The 19774-nt window shown below is 36.6% G+C and overlaps 2 protein-coding genes across 2 annotated transcripts in view; both read right to left on the reverse strand.

Annotated features, from left to right (window-relative positions):
• Positions 1-989: 989 nt before the first annotated feature.
• Positions 990-11791, reverse strand: noxred1 (NADP-dependent oxidoreductase domain containing 1). Its single transcript, XM_052153287.1, has 6 exons — positions 11634-11791; positions 11378-11541; positions 2330-2510; positions 2054-2211; positions 1749-1938; positions 990-1637 (listed from the first exon to the last, which is right to left on the reverse strand). The coding sequence occupies exons 1-6, from the start codon at positions 11789-11791 to the stop codon at positions 1490-1492; spliced, it is 999 nt and encodes a 332-aa protein (XP_052009247.1). The 3' UTR covers positions 990-1489.
• Positions 11792-17598: 5807 nt separating this feature from the next.
• The window catches only part of LOC127662752 (tau-tubulin kinase 2-like), a 31591-nt gene continuing 29415 nt past the window's right edge, over positions 17599-19774 (reverse strand). The window contains exon 15 of the mRNA XM_052154056.1: positions 17599-19106. Within this exon, the coding sequence (XP_052010016.1) occupies positions 18659-19106 (448 nt within the window). The 3' untranslated portion in view covers positions 17599-18658. The remainder of the gene's footprint in view (positions 19107-19774) is intronic.

Consider the following 19774-nt stretch of genomic DNA (forward strand, 5'->3'; position numbering starts at 1 on the left):
GACATGTTTTTAAAAGTGTTGTGTTGTTTTTTTGTGCAGCTGTGTTGAGTTCTGTTGTTACCATTGCTGTGGCAGACCTGTTTTTAGATCAACAAAATGAGTTTTCACTTGAATGCCACATCTCAAGAGCAGGAGCTGCTGCTCTCGTGAACTCTCATGAACGCGCACAAGACAGCAATGGTCGGTGATGACTTACACAAAATCATACCTTTGATTTCCGGACATTTCTCACCAAACCTTATCATTTGCTTTCATAGCAAGACATGAGTCCCATGGAATGATTTATTAGACAGTGTCCTTTTGAAGCTTGAAGAGGTGGTCACCATAATCTGTCATTGTATGACATCAGTGAGCACAACAATTCTTCCTTTGTGTTTAGAAAATTAAAGTAAGTCAAATTGGGTTATAAGAACTCAGGGATGAGTAAACAATTACTGATTGTTCCTTTTTGGGTGAACTATCCCTTTAAAAAAATGATTAAATGAAATTCAAAATGGACCCGCTAATACAAAATGTGTTTGCAGATTCTGAATGCAATAGGAGAGTTAAATATTTGTTTTATTTATTTATAAAGGTAATTTATTTATCATCTTAACTGTAGTAAATATTAATACAAATATTAATATATATTTAATGAAATTGTAGTTTTAATGAAATATTAATCAAACTATTTTATTTTTTGAGGATGATTTTTTTATGTCGCTCCAATATAAAAAAATACTCTTCTGTCAAATACATTTTATATAAAACATTTTATTTAATTTTTTTTTTAATAAAATATAAATCTAAAACAGTGGCATTTTGTTTTGCATTTATTTCACATTAGATGAGTTAGCCTACATTTTGCACAATTTGAAAGAGTGAATAATGTCTAATTTAATGTGGATTATACACTCAAATATATATTTAATAAATATATTTAGATAAATAGATATTATTTATTTTGGCTGACAGTATATATATATATATATATTAAGATTCACACATAAAAATCCTATCAAATTTAATTAAAAAGTTTTATTTAATTGAATTTTTGTAAACATTACACAGTTCAGTTTGATGGAATTTTGTTATGAAATTGAATGCGTAAATCATAATAAATTGGCACCAAAAAAATGTGTGTACATTGGTGCTCTATGGGGAATCTGAATGAAGTAAGCATCATACAGAATAACATATGATTGTGCAAAATCTTACAATCTTGCTTTCCCTTAATTCAGCATTTTCTAGTTATCTCAGTTTACTCAAATGTACTGGAGAACATTTAAAAATCACGAATAGCAAAGATCTACAGAGAATAGCACACAAATATAGCACAGCATTTTCTCAAAGGTGATAAAACAGCTGACAAGCCCACTTCCCCCGAGTTTAATTAAAGCTGATTTAGACTGCACTTTACAAACACCTGCACGTAACAGATGGTTAATGGTAAACACATATTACATGAACAAAAATATACAATGTGAAACTAAATATTGCATGCTTTTGTTCAGTAATTCGATCCTTCTGCCAGGTTTGAAAATGCATTGTGGTACATGATTGAAATGCAGTCTTGCAAGCCTTTATTTCCTGATACCAAATCAGATAATGGAGTCTCTTTTGTTTGTACATCAACCAAACTGATCCAGGGAAAAGGGCTGCAAAAACAGATAAAAACAGTCAACATTTATGCATCAGGAAAAGATTTTCCAAACCCTGATTATTCATACAGAACCTATGCATTTGCATGAGAAATGTTTGAGACTCACTCGTCAGACTTGGAGAGATCAGATGACTCACAGAATGAGTCAAAATTAAATGTCTTTGCTGAGATGCTGGTCACAAACAACTCATTGAGCAGCTGAAGAGCCTTTCCGGACCCCAGTTTTTCTGCCGTACACATGTTGAGGAGACTGTACAGCACAGCAGACACCCATCTCCGGTCCAGGGAGATGCCACCTTCAGTAAACAGTGCAAGTTTACTTAAAGCACTACACAAGAACTACAGCATGTTGAGTTCCTATGAGGTAGATACAGACATACTTAGAGGGGAAATTAAAAAAAATTCCCTTACCACTCATTGAAAGAGGAACTGAGGCTGCAAGCACTTCCTTATCTCTTAAAGCGTCTGTCACTTGATTATGAAGGTGCCAAATATTACTTACATCGTCACAAGCCACAAATTCATACTGCGGTTTGAGAATAAAATTGTGTTCAAGGAGCATTGCAAGCCTGAGAGAAAAAGTAGTAGCGTTAAAGGGCATCGATTCGAAGTGAGATAGCAAGCATAAGAGAAACAACTTGTGTTTCTGCATACTTTTAACCATATTCAGCTTGTCTGGTTTAATACCTGTTTGATGGCACTGCTGAGGTGAAACTGTATACGAGGCAGTGTGAAGGCATATGGGAGCGAAGGTTTGGGCACACTTGAGGTAGATGAGCAGGCAACACACAGAGAAAGAGCACATCTGCCCATTTAGCCATTCTTATGTTGTCAAAGTAACACTCAACACCCATCTTTGAAATGTCATCTAGAGCATCCATGAAAAAAGAGATTACCCTAAACAGACCATCAAGTCTTTCTGACAGATGCTGGAAATCATTAAGACTTATTCACACAGTGTAAAATTGTTGTTTTGTCAATGAGCAGTGACTTGCAGCAGCCAATGGTGACAGTTTTTACGGGTGGACAGACTCCGGGCAGGTAGACGTTCGCATTTGTATCATCTTGTTAATGCTTGTACGCATGATGCTGATTTGATGCGCCTCGAAAAATATATACAGTAACTGCTATACAACTTTTCAACCTCACACATAAAGCACAAGCAGAACAAATTTCAGTGTAATTTGTTCAAAAATCCAACCTGGGACAAAATTGTTCTATTGAATGAAATGCAATTGTTTACGTAACAATAACTTACGTTTTGAGTATTAATTACTGTATATAGTTATACTGTAGTTAAATAGCTACTTGTAAAATTGTTAAAAACATAAAATAATAATAATACTAATATCTGTGTACTTAAAAATGAATCAGGCATACTGTCAATAATTCTTCAATATATGGAGTAGACGCAACCAAAGTTTGTTAAAAAAACATGCGGTATAAAAGTCAACTGAATATATATTATATATAATTTGTATATTTATTTACTTTAGGTAATATATATTTAATATAAATAAATAAATAATCACACATTGTAAATATTTTTATGGAGCCTATTTTAAGTGATATGCATTTAAAAATCAATCAATAAACAAGTTGTAAATAAGTAAATTGAAAGTATTTTATATATAGACTAGGGTACAACAGGACTAAAGGCACACCTAAAGAAAAATGTGCTTTTTTTTTTTAGGTTGCAAAGTGTATCAAGATTAAAAAAAATATATATATATAAATGTTTTTGATGGAGCAACATCATATGTGTGTAATTAAATTATAACAGAAGGTTGTTTTGATAAGAATAATTTTTTTTAAAAGTGCATGCCGAGGGAGCCTTTTGCCCCCCGCACTTCGGGTAAAAGCCCCCCAGGGGGTTTATATTGATTATATGTAAATGAAGGGACAATAGTTATATGGCAAAATATGTCAACTTATGCAAATACTTTTGAGACATCAAGATGCTTTTATCAGTGACAATTTAAGATAATGATTTTTCAAAATAACTACTTTAGAAAAGGGGGCACCATTTTCTGTTAATTTCAATCACATTTGGCAATTCATTACATCTCAAGTATTCTATAAAACAAATTAATCTCCATTGAGATTGGGTCAGTCAATGTGAGCCTACTTTGAACACTTTCGTAACAAATCTATTCGCCCCACTTAAAAGTGCTACATGTAATATATTTACTGTACAAACTCATAAAATGACCATAATATGTGATTAGAGAATTAGGAAACATGCTAAATTGAAATACTGGCTTCTCTGATAACAATGATACAGCCATGGAAGCCAGCAAACGAACTGAATCAGAAATAAAAGATTCCACCCTACCAAATACTTGAGTGTTTTTATAATTCAGTGTAAATAGTTGAAATTAAAATAATGGGTCTCTATCTGTCTTGTTAAAAGACGGTGTTGAGTCAACTATGCTCAGATTCAGGAAAAACACAGACTGTTTTTATAATCCAGTATAAATACTTCAGTGTTTTTATAATCCAGTGTAAATACTTCAGTGTTTTTATAATCCAGTGTAAATACTATTGTTTTTATAATCCAGTGTTAATTCTTCAGTGTGTTTATAATCCAGTGTAAATAATTCAGTGTTTTTATAATCCAGTGTTAATTCTTCAGTGTTTTTATAATCCAGTGTAAATAATTCAGTGTTTTTATAATCCAGTATAAATACTTCAGTGTTTTTATAATCCAGTGTAAATACTATTGTTTTTATAATCCAGTGTTAATTCTTCAGTGTTTTTATAATCCAGTGTAAATAATTCAGTGTTTTTATAATCCAGTGTTAATTCTTCAGTGTTTTTATAATCCAGTGTAAATACTTCAGTGTTTTTATAATCCAGTGTAAATACTATTGTTTTTATAATCCAGTGTTAATTCTTCAGTGTTTTTATAATCCAGTGTAAATACTACTGTGTTTTTGTATAATCCAATGTTAATACTTCATTGTTTTTATAATCCAGTGTAAATACTAGTGTTTTTATAATCCAATGTTAATACTTCAGTGTTTTTATAATCCAGTGTAAATACTAGTGTTTTTATAATTCAGTGTAAATACTTCAGTGTTTTTATAATTCAGTGTAAATACTACTGTGTTTTTGTATAATCCAATGTTAATACTTCATTGTTTTTATAATCCAGTGTAAATACTAGTGTTTTTATAATCCAATGTTAATACTTCAGTGTTTTTATAATCCAGTGTAAATACTAGTGTTTTTATAATTCAGTGTAAATACTTCAGTGTTTTTATAATCCAGTGTAAATACTACTGTGTTTTTGTATAATCCAATGTTAATACTTCATTGTTTTTATAATCCAGTGTAAATACTAGTGTTTTTATAATCCAATGTTAATACTTCAGTGTTTTTATAATCCAGTGTAAATACTAGTGTTTTTATAATTCAGTGTAAATACTACTGTGTTTTTGTATAATCCAATGTTAATACTTCATTGTTTTTATAATCCAGTGTAAATACTTCAGTGTTTTTATAATCCAGTGTAAATAATTCAGTGTTTTTATAATCCAGTGTAAATACTATTGTTTTTATAATCCAGTGTTAATTCTTCAGTGTTTTTATAATCCAGTGTAAATACTACTGTGTTTTTGTATAATCCAATGTTAATACTTCAGTGTTTTTATAATCCAGTGTAAATAATTCAGTGTTTTTATAATCCAGTGTAAATACTATTGTTTTTATAATCCAGTGTTAATTCTTCAGTGTTTTTATAATCCAGTGTAAATAATTCAGTGTTTTTATAATCCAGTGTAAATACTACTGTGTTTTTGTATAATCCAGTGTAAATACTATTGTTTTTATAATCCAGTATAAATACTTCAGTGTTTTTATAATCCAGTGTAAACAATTCAATGTTTTTATAATCCAGTGTAAATACTTCATTGTTTTTATAATTCAGTGTAAATACTAGTGTTTTTATAATTCAGTGTAAATACTTCAGTGTTTTTATAATCCAGTGTAAACAATTCAGTGTTTTTATAATCCAGTGTTAATACTTCAGTGTTGGTGTATCATTTGGCTTTGTAAGGGATTCTGTTAAATTATTGGTATATTTAAATTAATTGTTATTCTGTTGAGTCAAGTCAAGTCAAGTGCTGGTCTAGTATTACAGTTGAACGTATTTGGTCATTTAAGTTGCATTGAAAGCAACACAAATGAGTGGCATCCGCATATAAAATTTGTCAACACAATGAACTAAGTCAGCATCTTCACTGTTTCTTTTGTTTCATCTTACCTTAAATTACTACACATTTAAGATTGAAACAGTACACTACAGAAACTTTGGTAATCACATTATTAACCAAAACTAGGCTGTTAATGGCATGTATGACATTTTGCTCAACCAAGATCTGCTTAATAAACTACCCATACGTAATGAAACAATTAAACTTAAAGTACAGTCCTCGATTAAAGCTGTTACGCCAGTCATATGACAATCCCCAGTGATTAAAAATGAATAAATAAATAACTGAAGTAAACCAAAGACGACATTCCAGAAGCTTGGTTTTGTTTCAAAACATAATCGTAAATCAGTTTTACCTTTTGTTAGCTAACATTGGCGCTTTTATTATGGAGGAGGAAGAAACATCTTCCCCTCAAGCAAGCGAGTGATTGGCTGCTGCCAAAAACAGCCCCTCCCACTTCCAAATAATTTGGTACTTTTATTCACCAAAGTGGCATTCGACTGATCACAATGTAAAGTTAGGACATTAACAACATGAAAAATTACCATTACAAAAATGTTCAGAACTTCTTAAACTACTTCAAAATGTTCTCATCAAAAAATCCTTTTTGCAGATCCTTGGTATTCTAGTTGTCAGTTTGTCCAGATACTCAGCAGTGGCGGCTGCTGGTCTTTCAAAGAGGAGAAGCTCATTATCGGCCTACATTATAAACTTATTTACCCTATTTTTTTGCACTAAATCAATCTTAGGTGTTGATCTGCCCTGCTGTTTAATTCAAATTTTTTCCTCATAAGGAAGACTTTCAAATGGCTTCGCCAAAATCAGGTCGACAATATTAGCACCATCTGCCATCGTGCGCAGTTTCACCCGTACGACGCTAGCCTAGCCTACTGTATGAATGAATGAATGAACGAACGAACGAACGCTCTAAAAACAAAATATATTAAACTTGGTAAAACTGAAACAAGGAATGTGGTGTATAATTGTGTGAAATGTATTATGCAAATTGACTAGCAATTTCGCCAAACAAATATAAAGAAATAGGTTGCAGCAGTTTGTCTTTTGACTACACTTGAGAAATCCGCGATGGGACTGAGCGTGAAATAGCTTCAGTGACTTCTTATAGTACAGATTCGCTGTCAATCAAAAGGAGATGCAGTCTTTCGACAGATCCTCCAATCATCACGCTGAAGCCCGGAGTCCGGGCCAGCCCACTCCTCATTCACCCCCAGAGACGCTGAGCGTCCGTGGGCGGACATAATCGCAGCATTTATCCAATGACCGTCTATTTTCGAGCACTGAAAAAACTGTTCAGAGCAGCCCGTTGAAGTCAATGGACGCTTCGGCTTCAACAGGGAAATGCACTGGCGCTACGGGAATGTATGAGAAGTAAATCGAGTCAGCCGACCTGCTATATGTAATGTAGCTGATTCTGAACGAACTCGTCTTCGAGATGAACGTGTTCTAACGCATTTTTAGTCAATAAATTGTTTACACAATAGTACATATTTGACTATTTTTTTTTTGACATTATAGGGGAAGCTGAGCTTCCCTTGCAGTCTTAAAGAAATCCCCACTGATACTCAGGTGACATTTAACCCCATGCTTCCTGTAGCACTTGCCATAAATGTGGCTGTCTTGACGGGCACTTCTCACACAAAGGGCTGGACTGGTAATCTGGCATACTGGCCATTTTCCCAGTGTGCTGACGCACTTTGGGGCCATTCAGGGGCGTACTGGCTATCATAAGAACCGAGCGGGCTGGTGGGTCAGCCACGAAATGTGCCGAATTGGCCGCAATAACCTAAAATGACCCGCCGCGTTATGAAGAATGGACCACAAAACTGTGCCGTGATATGCAGAAAAGAACATTCTGCATTCTCTCAACAACTTTTGGGACAGTTGCTATGTGAAATCCCGGGCCGATTTCTCTTCACAGTCCAGCCCTGCTCACACCCTTTACAGACAAGCTGATGCCACAAAAGCTCAATGGGGTTAAGATCCATAACACTCTTTTCCAATTATCTGTTGTCCAATGTCTGTGTTTCTTTTCCCACTCTACCCTTTCCCATACGGCCTGCACCCCTGAGTCTTCTCTTTACTGTTGTACTTGAAACTGGTGTTGAGCGAGTAGAATTCAATGAAGCTGTCAGCTGAGGACATGTGAGGCATTTATTGCTCAAACTAGAGACTCTGATGTACTTATCCTCTTGTTTAGTTGTACATCTGGTCTTCCACATCTCTTTCTGTCCTTGTTAGAGGCAGTTGTCCTTTGTCTTTGAAGACTGTAGTGTACACCTTTTATTAAATCTTCAGTTTTTGGCAATTTCAAGCACTGAAATTCATTCCTCAAAACAATGACTGACTGATGAGTTTCTAGAGAAAGCTGTTTCTTTTTTGCCATTTTTGACCTAATATTGAACTTAAGATATGCCAGTCTATTGCATACTGTGGCAACTCAAAAACAAACACAAAGACAATGTTAAGCTTCATTTAACAAACCAAATAGCTTTCAACTTTGATATAATAGCAAGTGATTTTATAGTACCAAATGATCAATTTATCATGATTACTCAAGGATAAGGTGTTCGAGTGATGGCTGCTGGAAATGGGGCCTTTGATTTGATCAAAAATGACTTTTTTCAAATAGTGATGGTGCTGTTTTTTACATCAGTGATGTCCTGACTATACTTTGTGATCAGTTGAATGCCACTTTGGTTAATTTAAGCACCAATTTCCTTCTGAAACAGCAAAATCTGTTCATTATTCCAAACTTTTGGCCGCTAGTAAATATATCTATATATATATACACAGTGAGGGGAAAAAAGTATTTGATCCCCTGCAGATTTTGTACGTTTGCCCACTGACAAAGATCAGTCTATAATTTTAATGGTAGATTAATTTGAACAGTGAGAGACAGAAAATAAATTGAATGGAAATAAGTATTTGACCCCCTCTCAATCAGAGATTTCTGGCTCCCAGGTGTCTTTTATACAGGTAATGAGCTGAGATTAGGAGCACACTCTTAAAGGGAGTGCTCCTAATCTCAGTTTGTTACCAGTATAAAAGACACCTGTTCACAGAAGCAATCAATCAATCAGATTACAAACTCTCCACCATGGCCAAGACCAAAGAGTTGTCCAAGGATGTCATGGGTCGTGGATGGGTATTCCAGCATGGCAATGACCCAAAACACATAGCCAAGGCAACAAAGGAGTGGCTCAAGAAGAAGCAATTAAGGTCCTGGAGTGGCCTAGCCTGTCTCCAGATCTTAATCCCATAGAAAATCTGTGGAGGGAGCTGAAGGTTCAAGTTGCCAAACGTCAGCCTTGAAACCTTAATTACTTGGGGAAGATCTGTAAAGAGGAGTGGACAAAATCTCTCCTGAGATGTGTGCAAACCTGGTGTCCAACTACAAGAAATGTCTGACCTCTGTGATTGCCAACAAGGGTTTTGCCACCAAGTACTAAGTCATGTTTTGCAGAGGGGTCGAATACTTATTTCCCTCATTAAAATGCAATTTATAACATTTTTGACATGCGTTTTATGGATTTTTTGTTGTTATTCTCTCGCTCTCTCTCACTGTTCAAATTAAACTACCTTTAAAATTATAGACTTATAATTTATTTCTCAGTGGGCAAACGTACAAAATCAGCAGGGCATCAAATACTTTTTTCCCTCACTGTGTGTATGTATATATATATATATATATATATATATATATATATATATATATATACATATACATATATATACACACTCACCTAAAGGATTATTAGGAACACCATACTAATACTGTGTTTGACCCCCTTTCAGCCTTCAGAACTGCCTTAATTCTACGTGGCATTGATTCAACAAGGTGCTGAAAGCATTCTTTAGAAATGTTGGCCCATGTTGATAGGATAGCATCTTGCAGTTGATGGAGATTTGTGGGATGCACATCCAGGGCACGAAGCTCCCGTTCCACCACATCCCAAAGATGCTCTATTGGGTTGAGATCTGGTGACTGTGGGGGCCATTTTAGTACAGTGAACTCATTGTCATGTTCAAGAAACCAATTTGAAATGATTCGAGCTTTGTGACATGGTGGAAGTAGCCATCAGAGGATGGGTACATAGTGGCCATAAAGGGATGGACATGGTCAGAAACAATGCTCAGGTAGGCCGTGGCATTTAAACGATGCCCAATTGGCACTAAGGGGCCTAAAGTGTGCCAAGAAAACATCCCCCACACCATTACACCACCACCACCAGCCTGCACAGTGGTAACAAGGCATGATGGATCCATTTTCTCATTCTGTTTACGCCAAATTCTGACTCTACCATCTGAATGTCTCAACAGAAATCGAGACTCATCAGACCAGGCAACATTTTTCCAGTCTTCAGCTGTCCAATTTTGGTGAGCTCTTGCAAATTGTAGCCTCTTTTCCCTATGTGTAGTGGAGATGAGTGGTACCCGGTGGGGTCTTCTGCTGTTGTAGCCCATCCGCCTCAAGGTTGTGCGTGTTGTGGCTTCACAAATGCTTTGCTGCATACCTCGGTTGTAACAAGTGGTTATTTCAGGCAAAGTTGCTCTTCTATCAGCTTGAATCAGTCGGCCCATTCTCCTCTGACCTCTAGCATCAACAAGGCATTTTCAGCCCACAGGACTGCCGCATACTGGATGTTTTTCCTTTTCACACCATTCTTTGTAAACCCTAGAAATGGTTGTGCGTGAAAATCCCAGTAACTGAGCAGATTGTGAAATACTCAGACCGGCCCGTCTGGCACCAACAACCATGCCACGCTCAAAATTGCTTAAATCACCTTTCTTTCCCATTCTGACATTCAGTTTGGAGTTCAGGAGATTGTCTTGACCAGGACCACACCCCTAAATGCACTGAAGCAACTGCCATGTGATTGGTTGATTAGATAATTTCATTAATGAGAAATTGAACAGGTGTTCCTAATAATCCTTTAGGTGAGTGTATATACATACACATACACACACACACTACCACCAGTCAAAACCTTTGAAACTCTTGACTGAAATGTTTCTCATAATCTTAAAAATCTTTTGATCTTAAGGCGTATGCTTAAATGTTTGAAATTCGTTTTGTAGACAAAAATATATTTGTGCCACCATATTAATTTAATTATAAAACAAATATTTGATAAAAAAAAAAAATTATGACTTGGCCCAAATAATCAATAAAAGCAGCCAATAAGTGCCCAACATAAATGGGAATTCCATCTACAACATTTAAAAAGCATCCCACGGAGAAGTTGGTTGAGAAAATGTCATAGTTCATGTCTGTAAATTTCTAGACAAAGGGTAACTACTTTGAAGATGCTAAAATAAAACACAGTTTTGATTTATTTGGGATTTTGTTTAGTCACAACATAATTCCCATAGTTTCATGTTATTCTATAGTTTTGATGCCTTTACTATTATTCTAAAATGTGAAGAAAAAAATATATTATAAAAATATTTGTAAGTGTTTCAAAACTTTTGACTGGCCATGTGTATATATACTAACCCAAAGTCTCAGGTCTTTTGGTCGAGATGTTGATGTTAGATGGCTTGAGGCTGGATACATGCAGTAAAACCATTGCCAGCTGTTTGCCCATGTGTCCACCACCAAGTATGCCAACTGACAGATGCGTTTTGGAAGAGGAGCCATTTGCAGCAAATAGTTTCTTTCTGTATGAAGATGTACGTGAGAGCCATACACTGAGATAACATTTAAAAAAAATAGTCTTAGGCTATATCAGATCCACAACAGCTGTTCTTACCGTAGTAAATTAAGCAGTTCACAGACAAACAGAGCATGCGCACATCCACTGACAATCAAACAAGCTGACCGACTGCGAAGATTCAGATACATTTTCTCATCTTCAGTGAGTCCAGCTTCAAATCCGAGAGAGTCTAAATTATCAGTGAAGTCTAACATTGTGCCATGCATGTAAAGAATACATTGCCGGTTTCTATAGCAACTGCATCGAAGCATTCGTTTAATTTTGTTTTTCAAAATAAAAGTCTCAGTAGACCTATTCAACAGACTGTGATGACGTATTTCCGACTTATTTAGCATCTTAAATCTAGCAAACTTTTTATATTATGCATTTTAAAATATTGAGTGTAACATTATACTTTGTGTTACATTACCCTGGAATTAGTTTTAAAAAACGAATTACCACAGCTGCGAATGGGCTTCTATTACAGTTACTGAGAGAGTGACAGCAATTTGGCATCTTCTCCCATCTGACTGTCTCAATCCTCCGCTCTCTATTTTTCTTCGTCTTCTGGAAAGTCATTAAAATGTATTAAGTGGATTTTTTCTTTTGGTCTTGGAGCAAATGGGTGTGTAAATTATATTTACATACATCTCCCATTCACCACTGTCGAAGTTTAATCCTGCAAACGTTTACTCCCGCGATCCAAAACCCGGAGTGTGAAGAACGTCTGTGGTCCCATTTGGACGTGATTTATAAAGCAGACATCTCAGAGTCATTAGCATGCTGAATGAATTTTATTCATTGCAAGTTTATAAAAATAAAATATAAAATAATTTCAAATGAAAATAAATAAATAACAATAAACAAGACGAAAATAAAAACACTGTACAAGGCATTTATGATACAAATAAAAATTAACTCAAATAATTACAATAATGTACAATGTAGTCCCTCGACAAACCATTCTTTTGTACACTATACATTTAACAAATTGTGACCAACATTATGAAAAAAAAATATATAAATTATACAGACAAAAAAAAAAAAAAAAAAGTCTATTATTTTCTTTTAAACAGTCACATTATAACTCATCGTTTTGTGACAGTTGCCACAGCGATTATTAATTCACCCTTTGGAACATTTGCAACATTATAGTTTTGCTAATCAGATCCTCAGAGATGCAAAATGAAGACAGGGAAACCTTACTACAGATACTTGTCTGTCCATTACTAAAACATAATACTGTGCAATGTAAGTGTTTAATATACAAAGAAACTGATGGAGAAAGCAACGGACAGAGGACTTAGCAGTGTGTGTGGACATTTGTTTTTGACGAGTCTGTCATTTGGGATCAGCTATGTGCTATTTTACTAATCACTAAACTGATTTCCAGAAATAGCCTTCATTTGATAAGTTTTGTTGAGTAGATGACTATTCATGAATCTTCTAAATAAATTAAACTCCTGAAAAAACTTGCCTCAGAGCACATTTAGTGCTCTTATTGTCCTATTGCAGGCTTTAATCTTTCTGATTAACTTCTATTTTAAGACATTTTTCAAAGCAGCAGAGTAGTGAATACACTCAAGCAGCTTTTACTTTAAGTACTTGTATAGTGCTTATCCCTGCCTTTTGCAGAAATGCTTCTAGGAATCCTGGGAAAATGTGTATTTTTTTCCTGTATGTTATTCAACCGTGACCTGATGAACATAGACATTTTGCCATGGAGAGGTTTGCCTGTTATTTACTCTGGTCTCAAAACTAAAATGTTATTGCATGGATGTTCCTTAATTAACCTCTGTTTTAAAAAGATGAACAAGACAGTGTCTTAGGACAGAGTGGGGTTTTTGATAGTGAATGAAGAAAATCTATTTTCTTCAGTTCCCATCATTAATTTGCAATGAAAGTATTATTAACATAAATGATACACTTGCTGATATCCCACATGCTCTGGTAAATGACTTACCAGAATATACCCTCAAACACATAATGCATATTTGTCATTAAAGCACTGATCATCTCATTTTTATTAACAATATCTTTAGAAGCGCTGATAAAAAGTTACAAAAAAATTAAGTAATGTAATACATTTAAGACCCAAATCAGATCAGACCAATAATATTAAAAACATTTAGCCTCCATTTACAGGCTGACAGTTCTTTTCAGGCAACAAACTCCAGGTAAATTAAAACTTGTATGCTGTGTTTTATTGTACATTGTAGAATTTTAATATTTGTATGCAGCACATGAAAATATTTGGCCTTGTTTGAGAAGTTGAAGCTATTACAGCATTGTAGCAGAAAAAGAAGACAGATCTGTAAGTTGATGCTGCTCTTCTATGAAGAATTTAGCAGCATGCTTCAAACAAACAAACAAACAAACGCATGCACACATGATGTGAGTAATGCCAAAGGCAAATATCAGATAAAATATGCTAAGCTTTTGGAATGCAAAACTATTTTGTTCAATATTGATTAGACGTCTCATGTGGCACACACACATATATATACACATATACATACGCATACATGCATGCATACATACATACGCATACATGCATGCATACATACATACGCATACATGCATGCATACATACATACGCATACATGCATGCATACATACATACGCATACATGCATGCATACATACATGCATACACACATGCATACACACACACGCATACACACACACACACACACACACACACACACACACACACACACACACACACTATCTCACAAAAGTGTGTACACCCCTCACATTTTTGTAAATATTTGATATCTTTTCACGTGACAACACTGAAGAAAATAACACTTTGCTACAATGTAAAGTAGTGAGTGTACAGCTTGTATAACAGTGAAAATTTGCTGTCCCCTCAAAATGACTCAACACACAGCCATAAATGTCTAAACCGCTGGCAACAAAAGTGAGTACACCCCAGATTGGGCCCAATTAGCCATTTTTCCTCCCCGGTGTCATGTGACTCGCAGGTGTGTTAAATTTGGTGTCATCGCTCTCACACTCCCTCAAACTGGTCACTGGAATTTCAACATGGAACCTCATGGCAATGAACTCTCTGAGGATCTGAAAAAAAGAATTGTTGCTCTACATAAAGATGGCCTAGGCTATAAGAAGATTGCCAAGACCCTGACACTGAGCTGCAGCATGGTGGCCATGACCATACAGTGGTTTAACAGGACAGGTTCCACTCAGAACAGGCCTCGCCATGGTCAACCAAAGATGTTGAGTGCACATGCTCAGCGTCATATCCAGAGGTTGTCTTTGGGAAATACAGGTATGAGTGCTGCCAGCATTGCTGCAGAGGTTGAAGGGGTCAGCCTGTCAGTGTTCAGACCATACGCCGCACACTGCATCAAATTGGTCTGCATGGCTGTCGTCCCAGAAGGAAGCCTCTTCTAAAGATGATGCACAAGAATGCCCACAAACAGTTTTCTGAAGACAAGCAGACTAAGGACATGGATTACTGAAACCATGTCCTGTGGTCTGATGAGACCAAGATAAACTTATTTGGTTCAGATGGTGTCAAGCGTGTGTGGCAGAAACCAGGTGAGGAGTACAAAGACAAGTGTGTCTTGCCTACAGTCAAGCATGGTGGTGGGAGTGTCATGGTCTGGGGCTGCATGAGTGCTGCCTGAGTGCTGCCGGAACTGGGGAGCTACAGTTCATTGAGGGTACCATGATTGCCAACATATACTGTGACATACTGAAGTAGAACATGATCCCTCCGTTCAGAGACTGGGGAGGACTTGGTACTTGTACCAAATACAAGTATTCCAGCATGATAACGACCCCAAACACACCTCCAAGACGACCACTGCTTTGCTAAAGATGCTGTGGGTGAAGGTGATGGACTGGCCAAGCATGTCTCCAGACCTAAACACTTTTGAGCACCTGTGGGGCATCCTCAAATGGAAGGTGGAGGAGCACAAGGTCTCCAACACCCACCAGCTCCGTGACACTTATAATGGCGGCCACACAAAATATTGACACTTTGGGCCCAATTTGGACATTTTCACATAGGGGTGTACTCACTTTTGTTGCCAGCAGTTTAGACATTAATGGCTGTGTGTTGAGTCATTTTGAGGGGACAGCAAATTTACACTGTTATACAAGCTGTACACTCACTACTTTACATTGTAGCAAAGTGACATTTCTTCAATGTGGTCATAAGATATAATCAGATATTTACAAAAACGTTGGGGTGTACTTACTTTTGAGAAATACTGTGTGTGTGTGTATATATATATATACACACACACACACACACACACACACACACACACAGCACACACATATACATATATATATACATATATATATATATATATATATATATATATATATATATATATATATATATATATATTGTAATATAGAGCTATATGTTTATTGCATTATTATTGGCTATTGTATCAGAAATCAGGAATCGTAAAATTGTAACAGTTTACATTGCACTTTTCAATTAAAGTCTGTGAAAAAAGTTTTACCATGACATTTGTATGTGAAGAGGAGAGTCATTAAGCTGAGGGCTTTTTGATACACAAAGCAAATACAAATGACCCACACAAACACACACACACACACAATATTGTGTAAGTTCCCCTCATGCCACCAAAACAGCGCAAACCCACATTCTTCTCACCACAATTGTACAGAGCGGTTATCTGTGTTACCATAGACTTTGTCAGTTCGAACAAGTCTGACCATTCTCTGTTGACCTCTCTTATCATCAAGGTGTTTCTGTCCGCAGAACTGCCGCTCACTGGATGTTTATTTGATTTTGGCTGGATTGAGTATTTCTGTAACTACTGATCTCCTGGGATTTTCACACAACAGTTTCTAGAATTTACTCAGAATGTTGCCAAAAAAAAAAAAAAAACACATTCAGTGAGTGGATGGAAACACCTTGTTGATGAGAGAGGTCAACAGAGACCAGATATATTCTATAATATATAAGGCATTTTCGGCAATTACTTTTGAGTAAAATCTGTATAATGGATTTAAACATGGTAGAATGTATTAAATGGACTGTAGAACTTAGTGAAAGATGAGCATTCCAATTCTGCTGAAATGTGTGAGCCTGGCATTCTGAAATATGGAGTTCTGCAGGTGCAGATTCTGTGTGGGCCTGCAAATAACCAATAAAAAAACTGAATACATCAAATATTAAGTAATACATGTTTAAATTCACGTGCTTATGTGAGGGTGTGTTAAATATAAAGTATAATGATGTGGGATATCAGGTGCTCAACAACCAAAAGAAAAGGAAAAAAAGACCCTGAACAAACCAACAATCAAGTTTTGTTTGTGATTCCAGATTCTCAAAGCTTGAGTCTGCCTTGTATATATTCCATATACATTCCAAAGTAAACCTGCTTTAGGCACATCAAATCACAAGAACACTTTTTTATTATTGTTTCATTGTTAACCATCTCTTGGAAACGGAAGACCAGTTTCTCTGGCATTCCTCTTATGCCTTACACACTCTTTTAGGCCAGAAACATACTCCACATGAGTATGCAAATGCAGAAGCGACTGCCTGGACAAAGCATTGCAAGCACACTTGAAGCATGCATTCTTGTATTGGTGTGTTGGTAACAATCCTCAATACTCAAATGTCTGTGCCAAATGTATGCATGCATTATTATGTAGCTAACTTCACACGGAATTAATTTGGCCATGCTTTTGCTGTCTAAAATCATTTTTATTGCATGTAAAAGATTTTGGTTGCACTATATTTTACAGTACTATTCTATATTTACATAATATATAATTATAACAACTACAGCAATTACTAGGTACTAACCCTGAACCTAACTCCAACCCTAACCTTAACCCATATTAAGTACATGTAGTTACCTAATATTACTCTGAATTTACATATATTGTAAGTATACTGAAAATACACTGTAAAATAAAAAGCAACCAAGATTTCTCTTGTCAAAGGGCAAAATCAGCCATCTTTGATTGAACATGCTTAGTGTGGCATGTTCATAATTGGCCGATTAAATGCATTTGCGATGAATCTTAAGAGTAAATAAAAGGACTTGGTGTAAAGTTCTGGCAGTGTCTGAAAGTTTGCGCTGCAGTTTTACAGTCTGAATGCTCCTATGATGACAAGATGAGACACAACAGCCAGTCATCAAGTTAATCAGGAATATTGGGGCCTTGTCTTGGCTACGATGTGTATCCTGCAGTCTGACATAATGCCATGGCTTTTACCGAAGATCTAACTGGGATCATAACGCACAATTTGAAAAGCAAGATTTGTAAAGGACCAAAAAAATCAGTTTGTGCCCAGCTTAACTTGCTCAGCAAGATTCTGTTCAAACCACTGCTCCATAATGACAATAGCAATCCTGAAATAAACCATAGAACAAGATTGTTGCACCCCTTGTGGCAATGCTGAGAATACAATGTTCACTTAAGTTGAGGTCTGAATTGGATTTTGACCCATTTCGATATGCAACAATGCCCAAAATGAGCTTGCATAGCTAAAAAGCATCTGTAAATCACATACTAGAGTATGTTTCAGGCCTTAGCAACAAACCACCTCAAGGTGCTGACAGTAGACAAACCTCAGAGCAAGAACAACCATAAAAATTATGGCATGATCGATCAACTAGTGTACCCGCCACTGCACTCAAGAGAGGGCTGCAATGTGCATCAAATAAATAACATAATAAATACTATAATACAGCCACGCTTGATGCAAACAGACAACCCCCATGTAGTTCATGAACACATACAATCATCTTCTTAAAAGCTCTGAATGATTTAAACAAAACAAAACTATTCTAAAGAACTGGCCAATAAGCATCACAAATAACCTCCCCTGATTTTTAACTAGTAACAATTTTAGTATTATTTAAGCCACCACATTACAAATGAGGCCACTGACAGATGGAAGGCAAGGGAGCTTCTAAAAATTAAAAGGACACTGGCAAAGTTGCAGATGTGCAAGAGAAATTAGTAGACATTATCACAAATTACGTAGTCATTGGGGCAGACGAGCACCCTTTAACCCATTCACTTCCTCAACCATTGTCTGAAACCTGTGGTTAACTATCTGCTCAGCTTGATGGAGCACCTGACCTCACGGTTGCTGACTTTGCCCCTTTGGATGTGTAGAGTAGCAGAGCGGGCCTGTCGTCCACAGCAGCCTTCTTGCATGTGAGGATGAGTGCGGCGCAAAGGAGGCGAGCAAGAGAAACTGGGGGGAGAGCGGCTGCGGCCCAGACAGCTTCCACGGGGCTCGTTGCGGGATGGGGAAGAGCTGGCAGAGCGCTGCAAAGAGGAGGAGCTGCGAGGCAAGGCACTAGAGCTGTGCTGGAGGAGGTGGTGAGCAGCGGTGCTGGGACTGACGAACCCATGTCTTGCGCCCATGTGCTGGGGGGAAGAGCGGCTGTGATGTTGAGAGCCACGGGGTGAACTGGCTTGCATTAGCTGGGCCAGACAGGTCAGCAGGTCTGAGTCACGAATACTGCCAGCACGAATACTGTACCGCTGTAGCCTAGAGAAGTCAAATGACATAAATCTATTAAAAGGAACATGACATGGATGAAGAATAAATAGATTACCCAAAAAAAAAAATTATTATTATCAAAAAGTCGTCTAGAAAAGAAAAATTGGTAGGTGATTGCTAGGATGTTCTGGAGAGCTGTTTGGCTGTTGCTACAATTTTCTGAGTGAGTGCTTGGTGGTTTCAACAGTTTTCTGGGAGATTGCCAGATAGTGGAGGTGTGGTTAAGGTGTTCTGGGTGGTTGCTAGGGCATTGTTAAGCTGTGCTAATGTGTTCTGGTGTGTTAATAGCGGTTACCTAAGGTGTTCTGAGTGGTTCTAAGGGTGTTTCTATGTAATTGCTTTGTTATTCTCAATGTGATTTATAGGCGGTAGCTTGGGTATTACTAGGGCATAGCTAAGTGGTTGCTTGGGTGTTCTGGGTGGCTTGCTATGCAGTTATAAGGTGGTAGCTACAGTTTTGCTGTGCAGTTGCTAACGGTGTTCTGTGTGGTTGCAGTGAAGTAACGAATGGGCTAAATTTTCCCAATAGAATGTAAGCATCCCTAGGCCCTACTCGCACCAAAGGGCAGATTTCTTGAAGTGGGTACTATGAAGGGAACATGCTATTACTGTGTGAATGTACCTTTAATTAACGGCCTCGTAGAAGGAACCTTTAT

Source organism: Xyrauchen texanus, chromosome 22, assembly GCF_025860055.1.
Source record: "Xyrauchen texanus isolate HMW12.3.18 chromosome 22, RBS_HiC_50CHRs, whole genome shotgun sequence".
Lineage (NCBI taxonomy): Eukaryota > Metazoa > Chordata > Actinopteri > Cypriniformes > Catostomidae > Xyrauchen > Xyrauchen texanus.